Source organism: Panicum virgatum, chromosome 6K (genome assembly GCF_016808335.1).
Source record: "Panicum virgatum strain AP13 chromosome 6K, P.virgatum_v5, whole genome shotgun sequence".
NCBI classification, from domain to species: Eukaryota; Viridiplantae; Streptophyta; class Magnoliopsida; order Poales; family Poaceae; genus Panicum; species Panicum virgatum.
Genome location: NC_053141.1, coordinates 38648167 through 38670953, shown reverse-complemented (window position 1 = coordinate 38670953; position 22787 = coordinate 38648167). Strand labels below are relative to the sequence as shown.

Sequence of the window (22787 nt, the reverse complement as noted above, 5' to 3'; positions counted from 1 at the left end):
CACAGTCGTCCACGGTTCTGCACTCGCACGCTCCACAGCGCTCACTGCTACCACTTTAAACACGAACACGACCTCTCATTCCTGACTTCTACCCTCGCACGCTCAACACCGCTCACTCATTCCACTTTAAACAACGACACGACGTCTCACTGCTCATGTCCTCAGCACTTCCATGCTCCACAGCGCTCACTGGTATCCCATCGAGCGTACTATCGCACTAACCTAATCGTCGTACTGTCACTGCATCAACCTACTCGTGATTATTGCACCGCCCCGACACATCCCATCGCCCGGAACACTGCACGGCACCGGCCTAATCGTCACAATGTAAACCATAGGAATTACATCATAATACAACGTTAATGAAACACACAGCAGACATGCAGTGGCATGGCAGAACCCGTTGCAACTACGGTAAACAGATTCTGATCTAAGCTAACATGCCTTAGGTAATTTAAAAAAACACAACAAATATAACGATGCAGCATGTCACTAGCACTAGGTAGTCCTAATAGCCGTACCCCCACGTAGCAAACTGCGTTGAGCCTTCTCCGCAGTATCCACCCATTGCAGGTGGTGTAGGCGGTGGTGCCGGAGGGGCAGGGCCCTTCTTCTTGTGACAAGGGCAGTTGCAGTATGGAATATTGCATGATTCATCTTGTGAAGCGGCAGCATTGCTGGTATCATCATCTTCGTCATCTTTGTTACTCTCGCTCACTTCCTCGTAATGGTTCACCTTGCACTCCAGATCAAAGATCTTTATCTGGAGGTACTCGATGAACTCTTGAACTGAATCAATTGGTGCAGGATCGACCCACCTGGTAAACCCACAGTTTTCTGGAGCATCTGAAGACTGCAAAACAAATCTCATGTAAGGTGTCTGAATGAAGATAAAGAAATAAAACAACCGAGTATTACCCATGCGTGTGGGCATTTGAAGAAACGCCAACCGCCATCCATCCCGTCGGTGCACATCTGCACTAAGCAGTGCTCACCATGTCTGCATTTTGGCCACGGTTCTCTACGGTTATCGTATTGTCGAAGAGGAGTTTCATTGGTAAATTCACTCTTGTGCTGTGGCGGAAACTCAAACACTGGTTCGGGAAAGGAATCAGGTTCAAGAGGCCCCTCCCATATTATGAGGTCTCCCTTTCTTCCTCCTTTTCCTTTCCCAAAACCGTAGTAATTCTTCCCGCTAGACCCACCTCCAGACATTGGGTATACAATGAGCTTTGGTGTTTGAGTGCTGCTGGGAGTTCACAAACTTCAGAGTATTTATAGGCGCACAAAGGTCTGATACCCGGAGTGTGGAGTGTAAATGCACATGAAAAGCCTACAGTACTCGCACGCTCCACATCGCTCACTCCTACCACTTTAAACACGGACACGACCTCTCGTTGCTCTTGACTTGTACCCTCGCACGCTCAACACTGCCCACTCCTCCCACTTTAAACAACGACACGACGTCTCACTGCTCATGACTTCAGCACTTGCACGCTCCACAGCGCTCACTGGTATCGCATCGAGCGTATTATCGCACGAACCTAATCGTCGTACTGTCACTGCATCGACCTACTCGTGATTATTGCACTGCCCCGTCACATCCCATCGGTCGGAACACTGCACGGCACCGGCCTAATCGTCATAATTTCACTGCACGGACACATACCATCGCCCGAAACACTGCACCGGCCTACTCATCATAATGGTACGTAATGGACACATCCAATCATAGTCTGCACAGGCCTACATAACATAGTATGGCGGAACAAAGTAATTAACTAGCTACAACATGTAAACTAGATGCGTCCGCACTTGCCCCCTCTCCTCCTGCCACGTCGCTCTACAGCCTGGCCCGCCCTAGTTTGGTGCTGCAAGTACGTCAGTGGATCCGGCGGGATGATCTCGCGAGTGGACCGACGACCGTGCTCAGGAATAGGCGTCTGCTCCACCTGACTATAGTCCTGCGTCGCGAGTGGGGCACCCCCCAGCTGTGAAGTGCCGACGACCTCTTGCGTCGGTGCAGAAGAGAAGAATGTGTTCACCCACTCCATCTGCGCGAGGTCATCCACCTCCTGAATCTCCTCATCGTCGTCTGTCCCTCCCACCTGCCGGTACTCTGATTCACAAACCTCCATCCATCAATGTTCCATTAAGTATGTACTTGTTATCGCAAATTAACAACTCGTCTTAGACGTACCTAAATCGTGTATTGGACGACGAAGAGATGAAGATCCGGCGCCGTACGGATCTATCGACGGAAACAACGACGAGCCGGGCGCTACACGAATAAGAAGTACAAGTTAATGTATAAAGTTTTACATGATACGATATTGTATGTGACACGAGGTTAGAGTACAATTTACCTGCCGAGTACAAATGTGCCGGTCGCGGCACGTACGTGGGCCGAACTGCAGAACCCGAAGGTGTCGCCATCTTGTCAGGTGGCGGTGGCGGTGGAGCTGACTGTGCCGCGGGTGCAGACCATCGTGACGATGGATCGGGCACAGGCACCAGCCCCGAACTGCGAGGTGGGAGGAAGGTGTCATCCTCACGACAGGTCACGGCTCGTCGAAACCGCTTGCACATGTCGACGATCTTCTGTAGCGTGCTCTGGTGTTGCGCGGGCGTCATGTCATGGTACTGGCCCATACTCGACGAAGCCTCAGACTCAATCGCTCGTATGACATCGTACTGAACCGAGAAAGTAGTAACATCATATGCAACTAGTTTTGTAGACTGCAAAATGAATCAGAGAAACGTACAGCTATGGCGAAGTTCTGGTCTCGAACTACGGGGTACGTCTCGGACACCCTTGAGGCCTCGATCCGAGCATCTGATGGAACGTGCACGACACGTGTGCGCGTCCTCGGCAGGTACCACCGTAGGTAGTCCGCGAACGCCTCGTCGCTGTGGGGCCGATCCTCGAAAACGACGTCGTCGAGGGCCGCAGCCCAAGAGTCGACGTAAGGACGGACCTTGTCGGCTCACCGCGAGTCTGGTGGCTGGCCCTGACGTGTCCACTTATAATAGAAAGATTGAGCGATTCAATGCTAAATGGTAGGTTATAAAATAAGATGAATTATTAACAGAACTATTTATTCGGTACCTGTGGACGTGGGCCTCCACTGAGTGCACAATCGGGACCGGGGTCTGCTGGTAGAGACCGAACTGCCTCATGACCCGGTTCCCGTGGTACTCCTCGATGTGGATGTCGTAAAGGATTGGCTTCCTCGTCAACCAGTACTCGTGATCTCGCAGGCATAAGGACGAAAGACCGCTCGGTGCCCGAGCGTAAATGTCGGCTGCAGTGTACGGAGTCCACCTCACGTCCGTGTCGACAAGAGCGTCAAACTGTCCCACGAAGTCGTGGTACGACTTTCTCGTCTGCACGCCGACCCAAGAAGGCTGCATAATGAAAAAATATGTTAACCGCTAAATCGTACAGTTTTGAAGGCATGTAATAATAAGTAAAACAAACGATGTAACGTACCCTCCTGAGGCACCACAACGAACCCATCGTAGGTCTGTCGATGTCGTCGTGGTCTGCGGACAGCTGGACGTACGGCTCGAAGTCCATCTCTGGCCTACCGACGGGAAAGCGCTCGTACGACCAGAGCTGTAACAGTAGAGGACACCCAACAAAAATGGGCTCCTCTGCTGAGACCTTCGTCACGCCCGTGCAAAGACCCCTGTAAGTCGCTGCCAAAACGGCAGAACCCCAGCTGTACTGTGTTACCTCGTGAAGTGGAGCATCAGCTATCGACCTCGCCAAAGGAATGAGCTGTTTGGGGGCACGAGTCACCCTGGGAGCTGCAGAACATGACCCAGCCGAACAGCCACAGTAAGTAGGCCTCGAACTGCCTGGCAACCGTAAAGTCGTCTGCGTCTGCCCTCATGTAGTCCGCCTTCAAAATGGTATGAGTCGTCAATGCAAATACGTACGAATATAAGTACGGAAAGATTCAACATTTATGTACTCACACTGAACTGTAGGAGCCACCTCTTTGTCGGTCCGTGTGCGTGGTTCGCAGGCAAGGGCCGGTACGGCAACGCTAGCTCGTTGCACTGAACCCCGGTGAACCGAGCCAAAATGTCGTCGCGCCACGAGAGTCCCACGTCCTCTGCACCCACGGCTCGTCCAGCACACGGCAAGCCTAGAAGCATCGCCACGTCCCGAAGAGTAGTGGTCATCTCACCGACCGGGAGGTGAAACGTGTGCGTCTCCGGACGCCAACGGTCGAGAAGTGCCGCGAGGAGGGACATGTCGATCTGAAACCGTGGAGCCCTGTCCCTAGGTCGACGTGCAGGGTCGGCCATATCTCCCTCCACAAGTCGCGCAATCGGGAGAAGACCTGAAGCGCGTAGCCTGCATCGCGAAAATGAAACATCAAGTTAGAACAAACGGTTACGGAAACAATTAAAATATGTGACAAATGTAACCCGTACCTAGGAACCCAGCGACGGTGTATCGGCATCGTCGACATGGGCACACGAGCCCGAAATGTCCCTAAGCTTATGCCACGGACCGCAGACATGTACGACCGGTGGTGCTTGTCGACGAGAGCATCGAGCAACTCAGGGGTGGCTCCTTCCTCGTGCGCCATACCTGTATAATAAGATTTATTAGCAAAAATTTCAGAACATAAATAACAATATTAAGCATAATAACATTAAGTAATACAACAAATACTTAATAAAATACTAAATAAAACATAACGTAATAAACTAATAAATGATTCACAACAAATTACATATCATATAACTTCAATTTCCAATTACAGCAACAAAGTTGAACATACGTTTGCGCCACACATTATAACAAATATTCGTACGCCAAGACGAAATCAATTTACGACATATTAGTTCTTAATATTACATAATTTAACATCGAACATGATTCAATAACGAATGACACAGATGACAATTGTCATCGATCACATAAGGCCATCGTTGTTCGGACGGCGAGCACGACGACCCGTTGCCTGCGTTGCCGGATTTGGAGCAGCGACTGATGGGCCCGCTCCATCTGTGCGGCCACCATAACTCTATGCCGTACAATCCTTGTACGTATGACCCGTCTCATGGCACTTCGAGCAGAGGCGGACGTCTCGACCAGCCTCCGATCGATCCATGTTATTTCTAATGTGTTTCTTCTTGCGTCGGCCCACCCCTTGAAACATTTCTGGATATGGATCCGGAATGTAAGTTGCATTGTGTCCAGGATTAGTTATGAAGTCTCCCAGGATGCGGAACCCATAAATCTCGTGCCTCCAAGTCATCCAAATAGTTTCCTTCATGAAGTAATTTGAGACATACATACGAGGCTGTAGTCCACCAGCTTCAAAACAGGCAGCAATGAGATGTGTGCACGGCAGGTGCAGCAGCTTTGGCTTATGACATGAGCAAATACAAGCATCAGGACGGAGAACACACTCCTGCACATGCTTCTCACGCCGGCCCCTCATTCGGCCTTTGTCCCTACACATCACCTCGTACCGACATTCTATAGAGCCAACTGGAGTCACCCGATGTAAACGGGCCTTTTTGAAAGCTTCCTCCATATACTCCGTAACCTTGTATCCGTAAACTTTTTGATTATCGACCATATCTTTCTGTGCCACAGCGTAACGGTCCCTAAAGTACTCGCAAGTGCGATACAAGAAGAACTCCACGATCCCAACAAGTGGCAATGATCTTACACCACGCAGCACCCAATTGTATACCTCAGCTAGGTTCGTAGTCATTAAACCGTACCTAGCACCTCCTTCATCAAACAGTAAAACCCATTTCTCTTTTGGTTCGTGCTCAATCCACTCCGAGAATGTCTTAATTGCCCTTCTCCTTTTTGCGCCTGACATTCGGACCGTCCAAGCCCACGTCTTCAAGTGAGACCTGGTCGTCCTCCTCTGTATTGACAGATCTCTTCGCTAGCTCCGCCGTTTGCTTTTTTGTTAGCTCATCCAATTTTTTTCCATAGGAAGTTGAATTTCCTTTCCTGATTCTGGCTGCATAACCGCTTGAATAGCTTCATAAGTGTTTTGTTCTTGAACTGGCTATGAAAGTTTGCCCCCATCAAGGTTAACCTAACCGGTGGGAACCGGTCCGGTTTGACCGGTTACCGGTCAAACCGGTCCGGTCCGGTTCCGGTTCCGGCCGGTACCCGACCGGCCAAAATTCAAATTTTAAATTTGAATTCAAAAAATGAAAAATTCCCAAAAAATTCCTAAAAATACTTCAAGGTGTGATGAATCTAATGGTATCAAATTTTCTCAAAAATTCATTCATTTAGTATAGTTTGTGAGAATTTAAAGTTAAATCAAAAAAGACAAAGAAAAAAAATGGGTCGGCCCATGAAGGCCCACCGATCAAACCGGTCAAACCGGCCGGTAAACCGGTCAAACCGGTCGGTAAACCGGTAGAACCGGCCGGTAAACCGGTTGCACGGGAGCGTTTGAATTTCAAACCGGTCAAACCGACCGGTAAACCGGTAAAACCGGCCGGTAAACCGGTCAAACCGGCCGGTAAACCGGTCGGAACCGGTTGCACGGGAAAATTTGAATTTATTTGAATTTGGATTTGAATTCAACCGGTTTCCACCGGTTACCGGCCTAACCGGTCCGGTAAACCGGTACCGGAGGGCGGCGGTAACCGGTTTCCGGTTGGGAAATAAAACCCTGGCCCCCATATGCCTCATGCACCACCTACTCTTTAGGTCCGGCCAAAGTGCAGTCCTACTATGCTCAGTAGAACCATTCTGTATGTCATCGATTGCTTGTATTATACCCTTGTGCCGATCATGAATCAAACACACGTTCTCTACATCTTTGACAATCATCTGCTTCACCCTCTGCAAAAACCAATACCAAGTATCCCCTGATTCTTTCTCCACAAAGGCAATTGCCAAAGGCAACAATTGTCTGTTACCATCAGCTGCAACAGCTGTGAGGATTGTGCCTTTATACCTTCCTGTCAAAAATGTCCCATCTATACAAATGACTGGCCGGCAGTGCGGAAACGCCTCAATGCAAGCGCCCAAGGCCAAGAACGACCGTTGCAGTACCTGCTTTCCAGGCTTCTGGAACATGGATACGTTTTCAAGTCGTACTAGCTACCAGGATTTCTAAGACATATAGTGTGCAGCAATGCCGGCATATTGTGATACGAAGCTTCATACGTCCCCTACCTCATCTGCAGCACTTTCTGTTTCGCTCTGTAAGCTTTGTTGTAGCTAATTTTATATTTAAACTCCTCCTCAACAGCACAAATGATTGACTTAGGTTCATAACTAGGATTGTCCATGATCAAAGGGTGCATGTAGTTAGCTATGAAACCTGCACTGAGATTGCAGTGCTGTGGTTCTAATTGCTCAAGCAGGCATGTGTGCTCCACAATTTTTTTGACCTCCCAGAAATCCTGCCACTTGCCCATAGAAGCGTACACCCTGAAAGGACATTCGCTTCTCACACAACGCACATCATATGTTCTCGGACTGCTCTTGACAACTTTGAACTGTCTTTGCAAAGAGAGTCGACCAACGTTTTATAGCTTCCTTCATATTGTCACTGTTGGCATACACCAAACCGATGCATACCTCATTTTGCCTGTACTCCCAAGGAACCGCTTCACCTTCATTTACACTTAATTTTGAAAAATCATACCCGGACCAGTTGTGTGGGACATGATAATAATCGTCATCATCATCATCATCCGAGGAGACATCATTCATTGCATTGTGCTGTTGTTCACTCTCCCTCTGAAACTCTTCAACTATCTCTGGAATGTTTTCCTCTTCATTAGCCTGACCAGTTGCTTGACGAGGTTCGTGTGCAGCATGTCTATCATCTTCTAAAATCTCGAGTTCACCACCTTCTTCATGAGGTTCATGCATCGTTTCGGTTTCTTCCGATACTATATCTCCCTGCCCTTCATAATCTCCACCCGCTTCAATTCTAAAACTAATCTTCCCGAATGCTTGAACAAACAACACAAGCGGTAAGCCTCGGCAACTACTTATATTGACATAGTTCCTCCAGTTTTGCGTCCCTTCAAGCGGCAATAGCTCCCAAAATATTGGTTCCCTTCGACTGACCACTGTCATGACAGAGATCACATGTTCATCTCGACTAAGTCCGAAAGCTTTAAATAGCCAATTGGATATTGAAATCCAAGTCCTATCTCTAGCTCGGGGTATTTTTTTTTGTGATCGAGCTAAACTCTGACAAATCTACCCCTTCAGGACCATATCTAACTTCTCCTGACCCATAAAACACTTGAAAATACAAATCATCTGACATGCCTGCCAATATTTACGACAATAATTACTCGTCATTAGAATTTAATCAACACTAAAAAAATATTTCTGCTATTTTTATATCTATCTTAATTGTTTCTCTATAATTTCTATTACTGACAAAAATTTCTATTTTTATGTAATATAATATCAATTAATAATATTTTTATGAGACAACTCATTAATATTTTCAATTATATTCGTATGTAAACTAATATTTTCAATTACATGTTCTACGATTTTGTGTCAAAATAACTTATTTTTAAATCACTAATATTTAGTAAAACTATTTCTACACCTAAAACTATATTCAAATCACTAATATTTCTAATCCTAATCTACCAACTATTATTACTAAAATTAAATTTTAAAATTTACCCGCGATCCGAGTGGCGAGCGCCGCCTCGGTGCGGCTGCCGGGGGAGCGCCGCCTCGGTGCGGCTGCCGGGGGAGCGCCGGCGAGCCGCGCCGCCGGCCAAAGTCCGGCGCACGGGGGCCGGGCGTGCGTGCGGGGGGCGGCCCTGACGAGGCGCGCGGCCGGCGGCGCGGGGCAGCGAGCGGGCGGCGGCGTTAGAGAAGCGGGCGGGCGGCGGCGCTGGGGGAGCGAGCGAGCGCGGCATTAATACGCCGGACCTTACCGCCGGTTGAAACGGCGGTAGGTACTTACCGCCAGATCAACCGGCGGTAAGATCCGACCCACCACGGCACACGGCGGTACGAGCCTACCGCCGGTTCATCCGGCGGTAACAACCTTCCGCCGGATGAACCGGCGGCTGGGTGATATTTTTGAAAAAAAATATCATGACATATATTTTTGATAAATCGAAAAAATAATATAAAAATAAAAAAAACTCTTCACCAACGCATCATTCATCACGACGTCGGCCAATGGACTAATTGGAAATAAAAGTTGTTCCTCAAGTTTCAAGTAGGCCACGCTACAAGTGTTACGCGGGCCTTATGTGGGCCATGCACTCGGTTTCACGACAAAAGCAAGCAAAGCGAGCTCGGCCGCTGCAAAAGCCCACGGTGGCGAAGCTGACGCTCGCTCCTGGTTTCCTGGACCTGTGTCGGCCCTCACCAAAAAAAAATGGATAAGTCGTCGTCTATCATTAATAGTGTCGTTTATTACTTATACATCTTACTCATGCGGTCATGCCATATTAGAAATTGAATACATCATAGTGTGAATACTTACATTTTCAATTGAATACATCATACTCATGTTAATAATAGTGTTGTTTATTACTTACATCATTGAAATAATTGTATGAAGTAATAGTGTTGTTAAATAATAGTGTTGAAATAATTACATCATACTCATGCCACGAATAATCTAACTTGGTGACCTCTCAATGCCATGCATGCATATATAATACACTAATACATATACTGTAGAACACAGAGGTGTAGCTCCACATACAGCAGTATGGAGCAGCTGCCCCAGCTACCGGCGGGCGGGTAATGATTTAGACTAATGCAGTAATGAACGAGTTTTTAATATGGATATTGTGCTAATTGCTCACTGCTAATCCTGATTCAGTGATATGCTAGTGCTTGCTGCTTCAGAAATTCAATTTTCACATATTAGAAATTTGCTGCTCCGGAGATGTTGATATTGATCAGAGGTTTACTTTTTCTTTGGAAAAGGACGGCAAGAGATTTGCCGAGAATTTATTAGAAGTAATAAAATCACAAAGACACGTAACAGAGGGAAACAAACGGAAACAACACATACAGATGCCACACAAACAGCATCGGCTGAACAAACGACTCATAGACCAACACACCAAGCTGATGCCAAACCGAAATGGCCGGCATGATTATTCAGAGCCACGTACGCATTTGCCTTAGCTACTTGCGTCGCCAAAGGAAAATCCTGAACCCTGGAGCGCCTCCTCGACGATGCCGTCCAGCCTCGCCGCCATCTCCGGCGTCATGTGGTTCCTCCAGTCCCCCGCCACCCCCTTCCTGAAGAAATGCTGGTTGCCGATGGTGAGCAGGTCCTTGACCACGTAGGCCCCGCTCCTGTTCACCGCCAGGCTCCGCTGCTTCTCCATGCCGCACAGCTCGAGGATGGCGCGCACGACGCCGGCCTCCTCCTCCGCCTCCGAGAACGGGCACCCCATGAACGCCGCGATCTTCCTCAGGTTGCCCGCGGGGTCCCGCAGCATCTCCTCGTACCTGAGGCACAGCACGCTGCCGGGGCGCCGCCTGCTCGCCTCCCAGTACTCGCGGGCGTGCTCCCACTGCGGGCCCAGCCCGTAGCGGCCCTGGCAGAAGAGCTCGAACGCCTCCTCGAACTTGGTCTTCTCCGGTGGCGGCGGCGCGCCGTTGGCGTCGCCGCCGCCTGGCGCCGTCAGCACCACGCCGGAGTTGAAGTGCCAGAGGGAGACCAGCGTGTCCTTGGGGTCCCGGATGACGTACACGATCCGGCACCCGGAGCCGTCCTCCGCCGTGGCGCGCGCCGGGAGCAGGGAGTAGGGCAGGTGAGTCCCGAGGAGGCGCGGCGCCTCGCCGTCGTCGTCCCCGCCGCCTTGCAGGAACCGAAGGGTGTCGATGGACCTGACGCAGTCGTGTGCGTTGCGGCGGAGGAGCGGGTGCCCGCCGTCGAGTGGCGGGTGGGAGGACCGGCGCGCGGCGGCGAAGCAAAGGGACTTGAGCCAGGTGGTGCCGCACTTGGGGAAGCTCGCGACGAGGACATCCGTGGGGCTCAGCGCGAAGCGGGCGTGGACCTCGGGGAGGCTCAGCAGGCTGATCTCCGGGATCCAGAAGCCGCGGTAATGGCGGAGGGAAGGAAACATGGAGCACTGCGGCCCTTGGGGAAGGGAGGCCACCACCTCGGCGAAGTTGGCCGGGAGGACGCCGCCGCCGTTTGTCGGGGTGGACTCGTCGCCCTTGCCGGCCGCCATCCCCTCACCTTTGCTCTCCTGGTGCTCCTTTGGATGCGTTGCCATGCTACGCGACTAGTTCACCGAATTTTTTTATGAGTGTTTCAGATCACTGTGAGAACTGGAGCACTGCGTTGATGCCTCATATAGGCCCGCAGCCCGCGTGATAGCGCGCAGACCCCGATGCTGGTTATGCGCGAAACGCTCGCAGCGGTCGACGCGCTGCTGGAACGCAAGTGGATGGACCCCATAGCAGCCACCCATTTACTCCTTCGGGAGATTAGTTCTCATCCAAGATTTATCCTTTCGTGTGTGGTTGGCGATTTCGATTCGGTGGCGACGAACACGTCCTATTCCTGATTGCCTTGTTGGGGTTGCCCGGTGTTGATATATGAGAAGTGCGCTGGAGATGGCTCGGCTCTCACCGTATGAGAGCCCGGCGGGGCGCCCACCGGAGAAATCGCCGGATTCTCGCCGGAGAACCGAGCGATGGGGGAAGGGGGCGCGGGAGATGCCGATGGACGGAGCGCAGGAGAGGTCGGGTGTTGGGCTGGACATGGGGGCCTATGATGCGGGGTTGGGCCGTCACTCCAATGGGCCTGGTCGACCATGGAAGACGGAGAACAAGGAACCTGCTCGGCCCAAGGGGGGCGACAACTTGGTGTTGCTGCTGACGAATCGCTCCCATCCCGTGCCTAATTCCACAGCGGGGGCGGCGCCGAACCCTAGCGGGGGATCTCGGGGGAACCCTCTACATTCAACCGAAGAGGCACAGGTGAGTTCGATCCCGGAGGATCCTTTGCAGTCACTGAGAGAGGATTTGGATTTGGACTTGGACTTGTGGAGCGCTTGGAACATCTGTGGAGGCGGAGCTGTACTGTGGGGGCTTGTGAGGCTGTTCAAGTCCCTGCATCGGAGATCAGGAGCAACGGACCCGTTCCCCTTTGTGGTTCGGGATCCAATCAGTGGTCTACATTGGGAGGAGACACGCGATCGTTCGTGCAGGTTGTGCAATCCAATACTAGGAGAATGGCTGGAAGAGGAGGTGTAGGGGATTTCAGAGGGGCAGGGAGAGCTGGTAGAGGGGGTAGAGATGAGCGATGGGATGAACAGCAAGACCATGGGAATAGGTTCATACATAGAAACTGGGCGGATCACAGAAGGGGGCAGTTCCAACCATCTCAATGGAGGTACAGAGAGGTGAACTGGCAAAATTTGCCTCACCAAAATAGGGGGCACAGTTCGACCTCAGGGACAATCTTAATCAGGGAAGAGAGCAAGGTAATAGGATGAAGGAAGAACTAAGGAAGCAGGAGAATATAACCCAAGGTGAGCGCAGGGAGAATGTTGCACAGGAAGTTGGTGGGACTCCTGAAGGAAGCAATGGAAGGGACTCTGATCAGATACTACAAGATGCAAGGCAAGAAATATTGCTGAAGAATGTTGAACACAAGCGAGCTGACGGCAGCTGTAACAGATGTGGCAAGATTGGACACAGGCCAGAGGCATGTCCATCACCTGTGATATGCGCCAGATGTCAAAAAGAGGGTCATGTCCCAAGGGTCTGCTCTGAGATCATGCCTTGGGAATGTATTGCTCCTTTCTGTGGTTTCACTGCCCCTGGACAAGGATTCCACTACATACACAGTGACAATGTGGATGTGGGGACTAAAGAAATGGCAAATTGTGGCCTGATAAAAATTACCAAAGGAGAAGTTAGTGCAAGATAGCTGGAAAATGAGTTCAAGGCACAAGCTGGTCCTAACTCAACTTGGCGGTGGTTTGCAAAGAAAATCTCTGATGGAACCTTTCAGATGAGATTTTCAACAGCAAAAAAAATTGAGGACTTGGCTTTTTCCCCTAGAATGCAAATGGCCACTGTGCCACGAGCTACCTTCAAAGAAGAGCATTGGAACGCAAATGTGGGGGCAAAAGCAAAGTTACAGACAGCTTGGTTCCGAATCTCTAGACTACCTATGGAAAAAAGAACGGTAAGGAAGGTAAGCTATATAGCTTCCTTTGTGGGATTACCTCTAGAAGTAGACACCAACAACCTAAAGAGATGGAGCTATGTTAGAGTCAAGATTGGATGCAGGGATATCACAAAAGTACCAGCAGTGGCTGAAGGGGTTTTGGACATGCATTTTTATGACTTTGTATTCCAAAGAGAAGTTCCTCAGGAAGGGTTCACAAATGCTGCTGGAAATATATGGACCAGGAATAATGACAGGGCCTCTGATGATAATCCTTCCCCAAAGAAACAGAAGCGGGATGAACATGGCACAGGGGAGGCGAGTGGGAAAGAAATGAAATCAGGGGAGGGGCCTAGTGATCATGAAGCTGATAGAGGGGAAAAGGTGGCAGCTCAAAAAGGAGACTTAGAACCAATGGATCATGATGATGACATAGGAATGCAGAACATTATAGACAAGGGGAAGCAAAACATGAACATGACAACATACAGTACACAAGAGAAATTTTTTTGTTATGGGTGATAAGATGGATGGTGAGGATGATGATAGTGAGGATCATGGATTATGCTTTGATGATATAATTTCCCCTGGGGGAGAACATTTAAACTTTGGTACCTTTCAAAACATGGAAATCAAGAAGTTGTGGGCTGTAAGGATGCCAGACAACAACTCCGTTGTTATCAATGAGTATGGTACAAATCTATTCAAGTACAAATCTGACTCCCTCTCCACTATTGAAGCAAAGCATGTCTTGAATTTTGGTACTGTACCAAGCATGCCCCATCCTCCTAAATGGGGGAGTGGTGTGGATACTGAAAAAACAGAAGAATGTAAGGTAAAGGAGTGTGATACTGCAGATGTGTTTATCCCTTCCTTCCCTAGTCCAGACATTGGGTCTCAAGAGGCACCGCTCGGGGACCTGTCCAGTCAGGAGGAGCAAAATGGCCTAAAAGAGGATCAGGTAGACACATAGGAAACTGAGCCTGTGAGGACACAGTCAGTGGGGGTTGGAGCTGGGGTATCCACATCAACTGAACTTGGCATGGGAGACCAAAATGAACATACCAGACAAGAGAAAGATATAATAAATGCCCTGGGAGAAATAGAAGCAGGGGACAAAGATGAAACGGAGATATCTGATGTGTATGAGCAGAGTGAACCGCAGCTGCTAACAAAGATAGTGGACCAAATAATCAAAGAAAACAATACAAGACAGAGTGAAAGGATCAAGAACCAAAGTCAGGGGGGCTTCAAGTCAACTGGAAAAGCAGCGGATGTGATCAAGAAGGGAAGCATGGAAGGTAATTTTTCCCTATCTGAAAACTCCTTTGCAGTTTTTAATAATGATGATCTAATGCTTAAGGCCCAAAAGATGGGTATTAAAACTGATAACTTAAGTTTGCAACAATTTGACATTCTCAAAGATCTAGAGCTAGCAAGGGCTGGTCTCAACATGAGAAATGACTCGGATCAAAATAAAGTTAGTACTGATACAAGTCTGCACCTCCCCTCTGAGGAGATAAAATTCATAGAATGGCAGTCAGATGAGTCTGATAGTGATGGATTTACTATGGTGTCGAGCAAAAAAATGAAAAAAAAGGAAAGTAAAAAGGAAGGTGAAGGTGGGGGAATCAGTTGAGAAGGGAACCCATCCTTTAGATGGGGGAGTCCAAGATAATATTACTGCTGGCACTCTAAGCAGAGAAATAGAGGCAGAAAAAGATCCTCCTGATGGGGGGAGACAAGGAAATGGAAAAAGGCATACTGTTATGGTAAGCACTCCTAAATACAAGGACTCCCAACCTCTAGATGGGAAGATCCAAAAAAGTGGAGAGATATCTAAGGTTTGCCCTGGATATAATCTCAGAAAAGTTTGGAGAAAACAAAAAACTAAAAAAGTTAATCAATGTTAGGAATTATATGGAATTGTGGAGGTATTAGTAAGAAGGGGATGGTCACTTGTGTTAAGAAATTTTTTTTATCTAGAAAGGCAGATTTTGTGGGTCTGCAAGAAACTATGAAAAAAAACTATACTGACAAGTTTTTTAGGCAAATTGACCCAGGCAGAGAATTTGAATGGCATTGGATTCGATCTGTAGGCAAATCTGGTGGGGTCCTCTGTGGTGTAAGAATTGAAAGATTTGAGGTCAAAAAAGTTGTGGTGGGAGAGTATACTCTGGTGGCTCATGTGTATGATAAAAAAATAAAAAAAGAAATGACCATAGCAACAGTTTATGGGCCTTCCCATGAAGACAAAAAAGAGGCCTTCATCACTGAGCTCTCTCAACTCTGTTCTTCTCAAAATCAGGCTCTGCTGATTGGGGGTGATTTCAATATTATGAGATTTAGTGATGATAAAAACAAAAGCTTCCTAGGAAATAAGTTCACTGATTTATTTAACTGGGTAATAAACACCCATGGAATGAGAGATGTGGACTTGAATGGGGGTAAATATACCTGGAGTAATAACCAAGTTGATCCTACTTTGGAGAGGTTGGACAGAGTTCTCATGAGTGACAAATGGGAAAAAGAATTCCCACTTACTAATTTGAGGAAAGCGCCGCGAGAAATGTCAGATCATAACCCTCTGATGTTATGCACTGATTGGGGGGTGAAAATGAATCTAGACCCTTTTGCTTTGAGACTGCTTGGATTCGACATTATGAGTTCTTACCAAAAGTCAGAACTATCTGGGAGGAATAGGTTACTGCTAGAAATGCTGTGGAGGTGTGGAACATTAAAGTCAAGAGAGTTAAAAATTTTCTAAAAGGCTGGGGCATGAGTTTAAAAGGGCACACTAGGAAATATAGGAGAATTCTGCAGGAAGAACTGCTGGTGTTGGAGAGGATGGAGGAGGATCAGATATTACCCAGTGATGCTCTAGAGAGGAAAACTTTTATCCAAAAAGAAATGATGAGGCTGCTGGAGGAGGAGGAACTATACTGGCATAAAAGATCAAATCTTAGGTGGCTCTTAGAAGGGGATAATAATTCTGAATTCTTTCATAGAATGGCCAATGGGAAGAAGAGAAAAAACACTATCTTCAGCATGGAAGGTGAAGGACAAGAAATAATGGACACTGATAAAATTCTAGAACATGCAACAAGTTACTACAAGACATTATTTGGACCTTCTGAAAATAATAATTTTACCCTTGATCCCAGTGGCTGGGGGGAACATGACTGTCTCACATGAAGATAATCAGAAGCTGGTTGCACCTTTTAGTCAGGATGAGTTTAAGAAGGTGGTTTTCTCAATGGAAAAAACACAGCCCCAGGGCCTGATCATCTACCTGTGGAATTTTTCCAGGCTTGCTGGGATATTATAAAAGGAGAGTTGGAGAACATGTTCACTGAATTTTAGAGTAATCAGCTGAAGTTGGAAAGACTCAATTATGGTCTGATCACCCTTTTGCCTAAAGTGAAAGAAGCTAATAGAATCCAACAGTATAGACCTATCTGTCTTTTAAATGTGGTGTACAAAATTTTCACCAAATCCTTGATGTTGAGGCTAGAAACAGTGATGAGCAAGATCATTAATAGATGCCAGACAGGGTTTATCAAAGGTAGGAACATACTGGAGGGTATTATGAGTTTGCATGAGATCCTTCATGACCATGTTATTAGCACGATAAAACGTTGAAACATTGGAGAGCAGATTTCGTCTTGTAAATGTTCAAACGAACATTTAAACGTCGTGACAAATAATATAGAAAAATATCAATATAAATAATTAATTCACACAATATACTAAGTTTAATACCAAACAACTAGTTAAATATCAAACAACCAATGTAGGTTCACATAATAATAGTTCCAAAATAACATGTTCACAACCAAAGCAATCAAGCAAACAACAAAATAAAATAATAGAATGACAAGTCCACAAGCACAAGTGCATAAGCAAGCAAATCAAATCCACAACCACAAACACAATAATAAGCACACAAGCATTATTCAATCTCCCATCTATGAGAACTCTCTGCAGATGCATTAGCTCGTCCAACATCGCCACTACTTGCCATCTGGACAGCACACAATAGCAGCATTAGTATCTCTCTTGCTGGACACATCAGGGAGGGCCGGGAAGGCGCGTACCTGTACCGGAGCCGGCGCCAGTGCGGGCCTGCGGGGCTTGCGGCAGTTTGCGCCGGGGTGAGCGCCGTTCGCGGGCGACGACGTCGCGTTCCCGCGATGCGACCGGCCGCGGCGCCGGAGCAGTGGAGTAGTGGAGGAAGGAGGCGACCGGGAGGAGGCGGCGCCGCCCGGGCAAGCAGAGAAAGGAAGGAGGCGGCGCCTGGGCAAGCGCAGAGATAAGAGGAAGGAGGCAGCCGCTAGCCTCAGATCTAGATCGTGAACAGAGGGGTGGAGGACTGGGGCAACTCCTAAAATGTCCATGTAGCGCCGTTTTACCAGATTTCACGAGTAAAAACGTTGAAACGTCTGAAACGAACGTGAAAACGGCATAAAACGTCATTTTTTGCGATTTTGGCAAAACGCTCGGGCGTTTCAACATCCTCCGGTGTTTACTCGTTTAAACGTCGTTTTCACGACGTTTTCATGACATTTTAATAACCATGCTTCATGATTAAAAAATCAAGAAGAAAGATGGCCTGGTGTTAAAATTAGACTTTGAAATAGCTTATGACAAAATAAGTTGGAAATTTCTGTTTTATTGTTTGAGACAGAGAGGTTTCTGTGAGAAATGGTGCCAATGGATAGAAAAAGTTGTTACCTGTGGAACTCTAAGTGTGAAGGTCAATGATAAGGTGGGGGCATACTTCAAATGTGGTAAGGGGGTTAGGCAGGGGGACCCACTATCCCCATTCTTGTTTAATATTGCTGCAGACACCCTAGCAAAAAATGGTGACTCTGGCTCAAGAAAATGGATTAATTGAAGGCTTGGTGCCTGATTACATCCCCAATGGTGACTCTAGTCAAATGGCTGAAAATCTGCCTCCCAAAAAGAAAAGGGGGCCTGGGAGTAGTGGACTTGAGAAGAATGAACCTAAGCCTGCTGTGTAAATGGTGGTGGAAGTTGGAAAGGGAAGAAGGCCTATGGCAAACAATAGTGGGACAGAAATACATGAAGAAGGACTGTATGTCTCAGCTACGTCCTAAGAATTCCAACTCACCAGTTTGGAACGACCTGCTAAAAGTAAGAGACATATATATGAAGAATAGAGTGATGGTTATTGGAGATGGAGAAAAGACTGACTTCTGGAGAGATGCTTGGTGAGGGAGCACTCCACTGAGAAGTATATTCCCAGATATGTTTGATATATGTAATGAACAAAAAATTAAAGTGGCCGAGGTGGCCAGGAGAGGGTGGAGGCTAACCTTCCGAAGATGGTTGGATGAGCGCAAACAAAACCAACTGAGAAAATTGTATGATTTATTATCACCTTTCTCAGTGTGTGGGGGTAAAGATACTCCAAAATGGCTAAAGGGAAAAACAGGAACCTTCTCTGTGAAGTCCGTCTAAGAAAGCTTGTGTAGCAGAGAACCAGAAAAACACATGAAATTCATCTGGCAGGCAAAAATACCCTTGAAAATCAAAATCTTCATGTGGTTGATTTACAACAACGCTATCTTGACAAAAGACAATCTAGTGAAAAGGAATTGGGTGGGAGATGAGAGATGCTCCTTTTGCTGTGAGCCTGAATCCATCTCGCACTTACTGTTTGAGTGTACCATGTCCAAATATGTATGGAGTCTTGTAGCCATAGTTGTAGGTGCCCTCTGCCGCCCCAGTTCGATTGATCAATTCTTGAGTTGGATCAAATTACACCTCCCAGGTGGAGGAAAATATTACATGCCGGGGCTTGCAGTGATTTGCTGGAGCCTTTGGATGGCAAGGAATGGCGTGTGTTTTGAAAATAAAATTGTTCGATCTCCTACTGAGATCATCTGCTCAACCAGCTCGCTACTATCTTATTGGGCAGGGCTACAGGAAGAAGGCGACCGGGAGCTGCTGGAGAAAGGGGCGGAAATCCTCAAGAACACAGCGCTACACTTCCCTCCTCAAGACGGGAGGGGGGGTGTTGACAGGATGCTCCTGCAACAAGGGTGATCGATCAAGAGAGCTAGGAGACATTCAATATGTTGAGGCGTAGTATACTTACATCTCGGCCTTGTCTTTGAGAAGCTGCAAGTTAACTTTTGTAGTCGTTCTAATCTTCGTTAAACTCTATGTAGAGGGTACATGATGCTGGCCCTCTGTGATAAATCCTTTCTCTGCTTTCGTGCTTTTTTGTTTTAGAACTCTGCTAGAACTAGCAACTGGTCCTGGACACGTGTGTAATTTCGTTGCGTTAAGTAATGAAATTCAGGGGATACCCCATGGTGGAAAAAATGTACTCCTTCGGGCCATGTTTGGTTAGAGTGTGAAAAAGTTTTTAGCAGCTTTGATCACTAATTAAAGATATTAAATGAAGTCTAATTATAAAACCATCTCCACAATTATGATACTGTAGCAGTTGTTGTAGCTAATGAAGCCTTTGACCGTACGATTAGAGGATGATTAGAGTATGGTTATTGTAGCATTACTATTGCAAATTATGGATTAATTAGACTCATTAGATTCAGCTTGCAAAGTTGCACCTATCTATCAAAAGGTTTCACAAATAAACTTCGTTTAGTACTCTATGCATACATTCGTCTTTTTGTAAAAAAAAATTATGGGGCAACCAAACATGGCCGTGGGCCGTGGCGGCTGGAGTGGAGGCAGCCACGAGAGAAGTATTATGGTGAGCTATAAACATGCTGAATGATGAGGTGGAGGAGAAAGAAGAGGAGAGAGAGGAGAAGTGCGTTGTAAGCTTACAGCCAGCTTTAACACAAGAACCAAGAAATTTTGTGAGATAGACAAGTAGATCATGTATTAATGGTGGGGAGCTAAATCACTATATAAGTGGACTGAAAAATGAGCTGTAAAGAGTCTTGCAGCCAGCAATGAACTAAATTAAATTATTAGCCTTAGCTCTGAGACGCACGGGCCAACGTGGTGGAGCACATGGGGACGGGGCATCTTCTCCGGCCCTGGAGTGGGGAAAGCTCTGATTCACGAGCTTTGCCTCCCAGGCAAATGACGATTGGTGCGGCGAGCTGCCCACGGTCTAGACGAGCTCCGCCAGACCATGGGGCGAGCTTTGGACCTCAGGGCGAGAGGCCCGGTGTGGAGAGGTGCGGCGGCCCGACGGTGGGAGGTGCGGTGAGTTCCAGGCTCTCGCCGCCGCCGGCGGGAGCGCCCTCTCCCCGGGCGCTAACCTACAATGGGGAGCAGGGTTTTTTTCCCCGACCGGAACCGATCCGGTTACCGCGGTAACTGGTCTGGACCGGTTCCGGTACCGGCCAGTTGCAAGCCGGCCCAAATTCAAATTTCAAGTTTGAATTCAAAAAAATGAAAAAATCCCAAAAAATTCTAAAAAATACTTCAAGTTGCGACGAATCTAATGGTATTAAAAAAATTTAAATATTCATTCATTTAGTATACTTTGCGATCATTTAAAAAAAATGGGCCGGCTCATTAAGTCCCAACGCAACTTGAAGGGCACTTAACCCACTCCCACGCCCCCAGAACCCTCAGACCGCTCCCCCCCATTTCGCACTCCCTCTCCCTCCATCCGCCGCCAGGACGCCCGACCGGCGCTCACCGCCGGCCAGCCGCTCGATGTGCGCGGTTAGCCGGCCGATAGCACCGGTAAGCCGGACAGGGCGCGGATCTGTCGGCACGCACCGGTTAACCGGCCCGGAGCGGCAGTAAACTGGCCGGGAGCACCGGTAAGCCGGAGGGGAGCGGCGGTAAGCCGCCGCAAGGTATGGTTTATTTTTTTCCTATGAGTTGATTTAGAATATTAGATGATTTATTTTAGCATTTAGGTAAGATTTAGGTGTATGACCTAGGTGTAGTTAGGATTTAGATAAGATTTAGGTGTATGACTTAGGTGTATTAGATGATTTTTTGCACTATGACTTAGGATTTAGGTAGATTTGATTTATGTTTATTTAGGATTTAGGTAGATTTGAATATTAAGGTGCATATATGTTTTTAGGATTTACGTAGATTTTATTTATGTGATTGATATGTTTTTGTTGTCCATTTATGCAGATAGAAAATATCAGGCAGAGATAAAGATGTTGTATGGGAACATGGCGAAAATCTTTATCCCGAATGGCGATGCAACTATTGTAATACACAGAAAGGAGGAGGTGGTGCGACTAGATTGAAACAACATTTGGCTGGGCGCGGGGCGGAGGTGGTCCATTGCAGGAATGTGCCACCAAATGGGCGGGAGTACTTTCAGCGTGACCTTGAGAGGGCTAGGAAGGCAACTGCTGATCGGGCTCGAGAGAGGTTGAGACGGCAGAAGGCTGCAGCGGAGGGAAGCAATCCCGGTGAAGAAGAATATGAGGAGGCTCAGCTGCAGCGTGCCATGGACCTATCGAGAGCGGAAGCAGAGTACCGACGGGGGGGGGGGGGGGTGGAACAGAGAGGAGGTGCGTACGAGCATGGAGGGGGTAGTGGTTCGACGAGGGGGAATCCTATGCAGAGGATGTTTCGAAGGGCAAGTTCGCATATAGAGAGTCCTGCAGTGGAGGACTATAACTTGGCATCCGGTGGGAGAAGAGGAATGACACAACCAAGGATTGATACAGGCTCCTGGATGCAGAAGGGTAGGAATGCAAAGGAAGCTATTGGAAAGCTTGGTCAAAGTTTTTCCATATTGCAGGAGTACCTGGAAGACAGGCTAACAATCCATACTTTGTCAGCGTGGTCAGAGAGACACAGAAGTGGGGTAAGTTTTCTTTTATTCGTATGACACCTATGAGCTTACATTCCCATATCTCATGCTTTCCATATGGTTGTAGGTGAAGGTATTGCATCACCCACTGGACGGGATATTGATGGCAAGTACCTTGATCAGAATGAGCAAGACTTAAAGACGAGGTACGTAAAGTTTTAGAAAGACTGGCCCTTATTTGGTGTCACGTTGATGTCTGATTCATGGACTGGGCCGACGAGGATGAGTGTCATCAACTTTTTGATATATTGCAATGGGGTCATGTGGTTCCACAAGTCTATTGATGCGAGTGGAAGAACTCAAGATGCCATATATTTGCTCAAGGTAGCCCCTAAACATGTTCCATTCACTTTGAGTATGTTTTGAAACTTACTATAGATTCTGCCTATTTTGACAGGAGATTCGAAAGGTGGTGGACGAGATTGGACCGGAGAATGTCGTGCATATAGTCACCGATAACGGCTCGAACTACAAGAAAGCTTGCAAGGCACTAGGAGAGGTGTATGAACACATTCTTTGGATACCTTGTCTAGCACACACCGTCAATTTGATGTTGAAGGATATAGCTCGAAGGCCCGAACATTCTGCTACGATCAAGCAATGCAAGCGAATTTTAAATTGGTTACACAATCATAGTCAGTTGAATACAGTGATGAAGAACGCAATCGGTGGTGAGTTGGTCAAGTGGAATGCCACTCGATTTGGAACCAACTACATGTTCCTAGAGAGCATCTATCGGAAACGTGATCGTTTCATGCAGTAGATGGCATCTACTAAGTTTTTACAAAACAAATGGGGAGATACCGAAGATGGTAGATTTACTCATT

At 47.5% G+C, this 22787-nt stretch overlaps 2 protein-coding genes and 1 long non-coding RNA gene across 3 annotated transcripts; all 3 read right to left on the bottom strand.

The window, feature by feature from the left end:
- Positions 1–1799: 1799 nt before the first annotated feature.
- LOC120713466 lies at positions 1800–2484 on the bottom strand. Its single transcript, XM_039999424.1, has 3 exons — positions 2367–2484; positions 2201–2281; positions 1800–2119 (listed from the first exon to the last, which is right to left on the bottom strand). The coding sequence occupies exons 1-3, from the start codon at positions 2434–2436 to the stop codon at positions 1800–1802; spliced, it is 471 nt and encodes a 156-aa protein (XP_039855358.1). The 5' UTR covers positions 2437–2484.
- Positions 2485–3240: 756 nt separating this feature from the next.
- On the bottom strand, positions 3241–4066 carry LOC120639211. The gene is made up of 3 exons (XR_005661326.1): positions 3985–4066; positions 3494–3908; positions 3241–3408 (listed from the first exon to the last, which is right to left on the bottom strand). It is a non-coding gene; the product is annotated as an uncharacterized LOC120639211 (long non-coding RNA).
- Positions 4067–9927: 5861 nt separating this feature from the next.
- Positions 9928–11413, bottom strand: LOC120712538 (cytosolic sulfotransferase 5-like). Its single transcript, XM_039998337.1, has one exon. It carries the CDS (start codon positions 11248–11250, stop codon positions 10144–10146), a length of 1107 nt encoding a protein of 368 aa, XP_039854271.1. The 5' UTR covers positions 11251–11413; the 3' UTR covers positions 9928–10143.
- Between the last annotated feature and the right edge of the window lie 11374 nt (positions 11414–22787).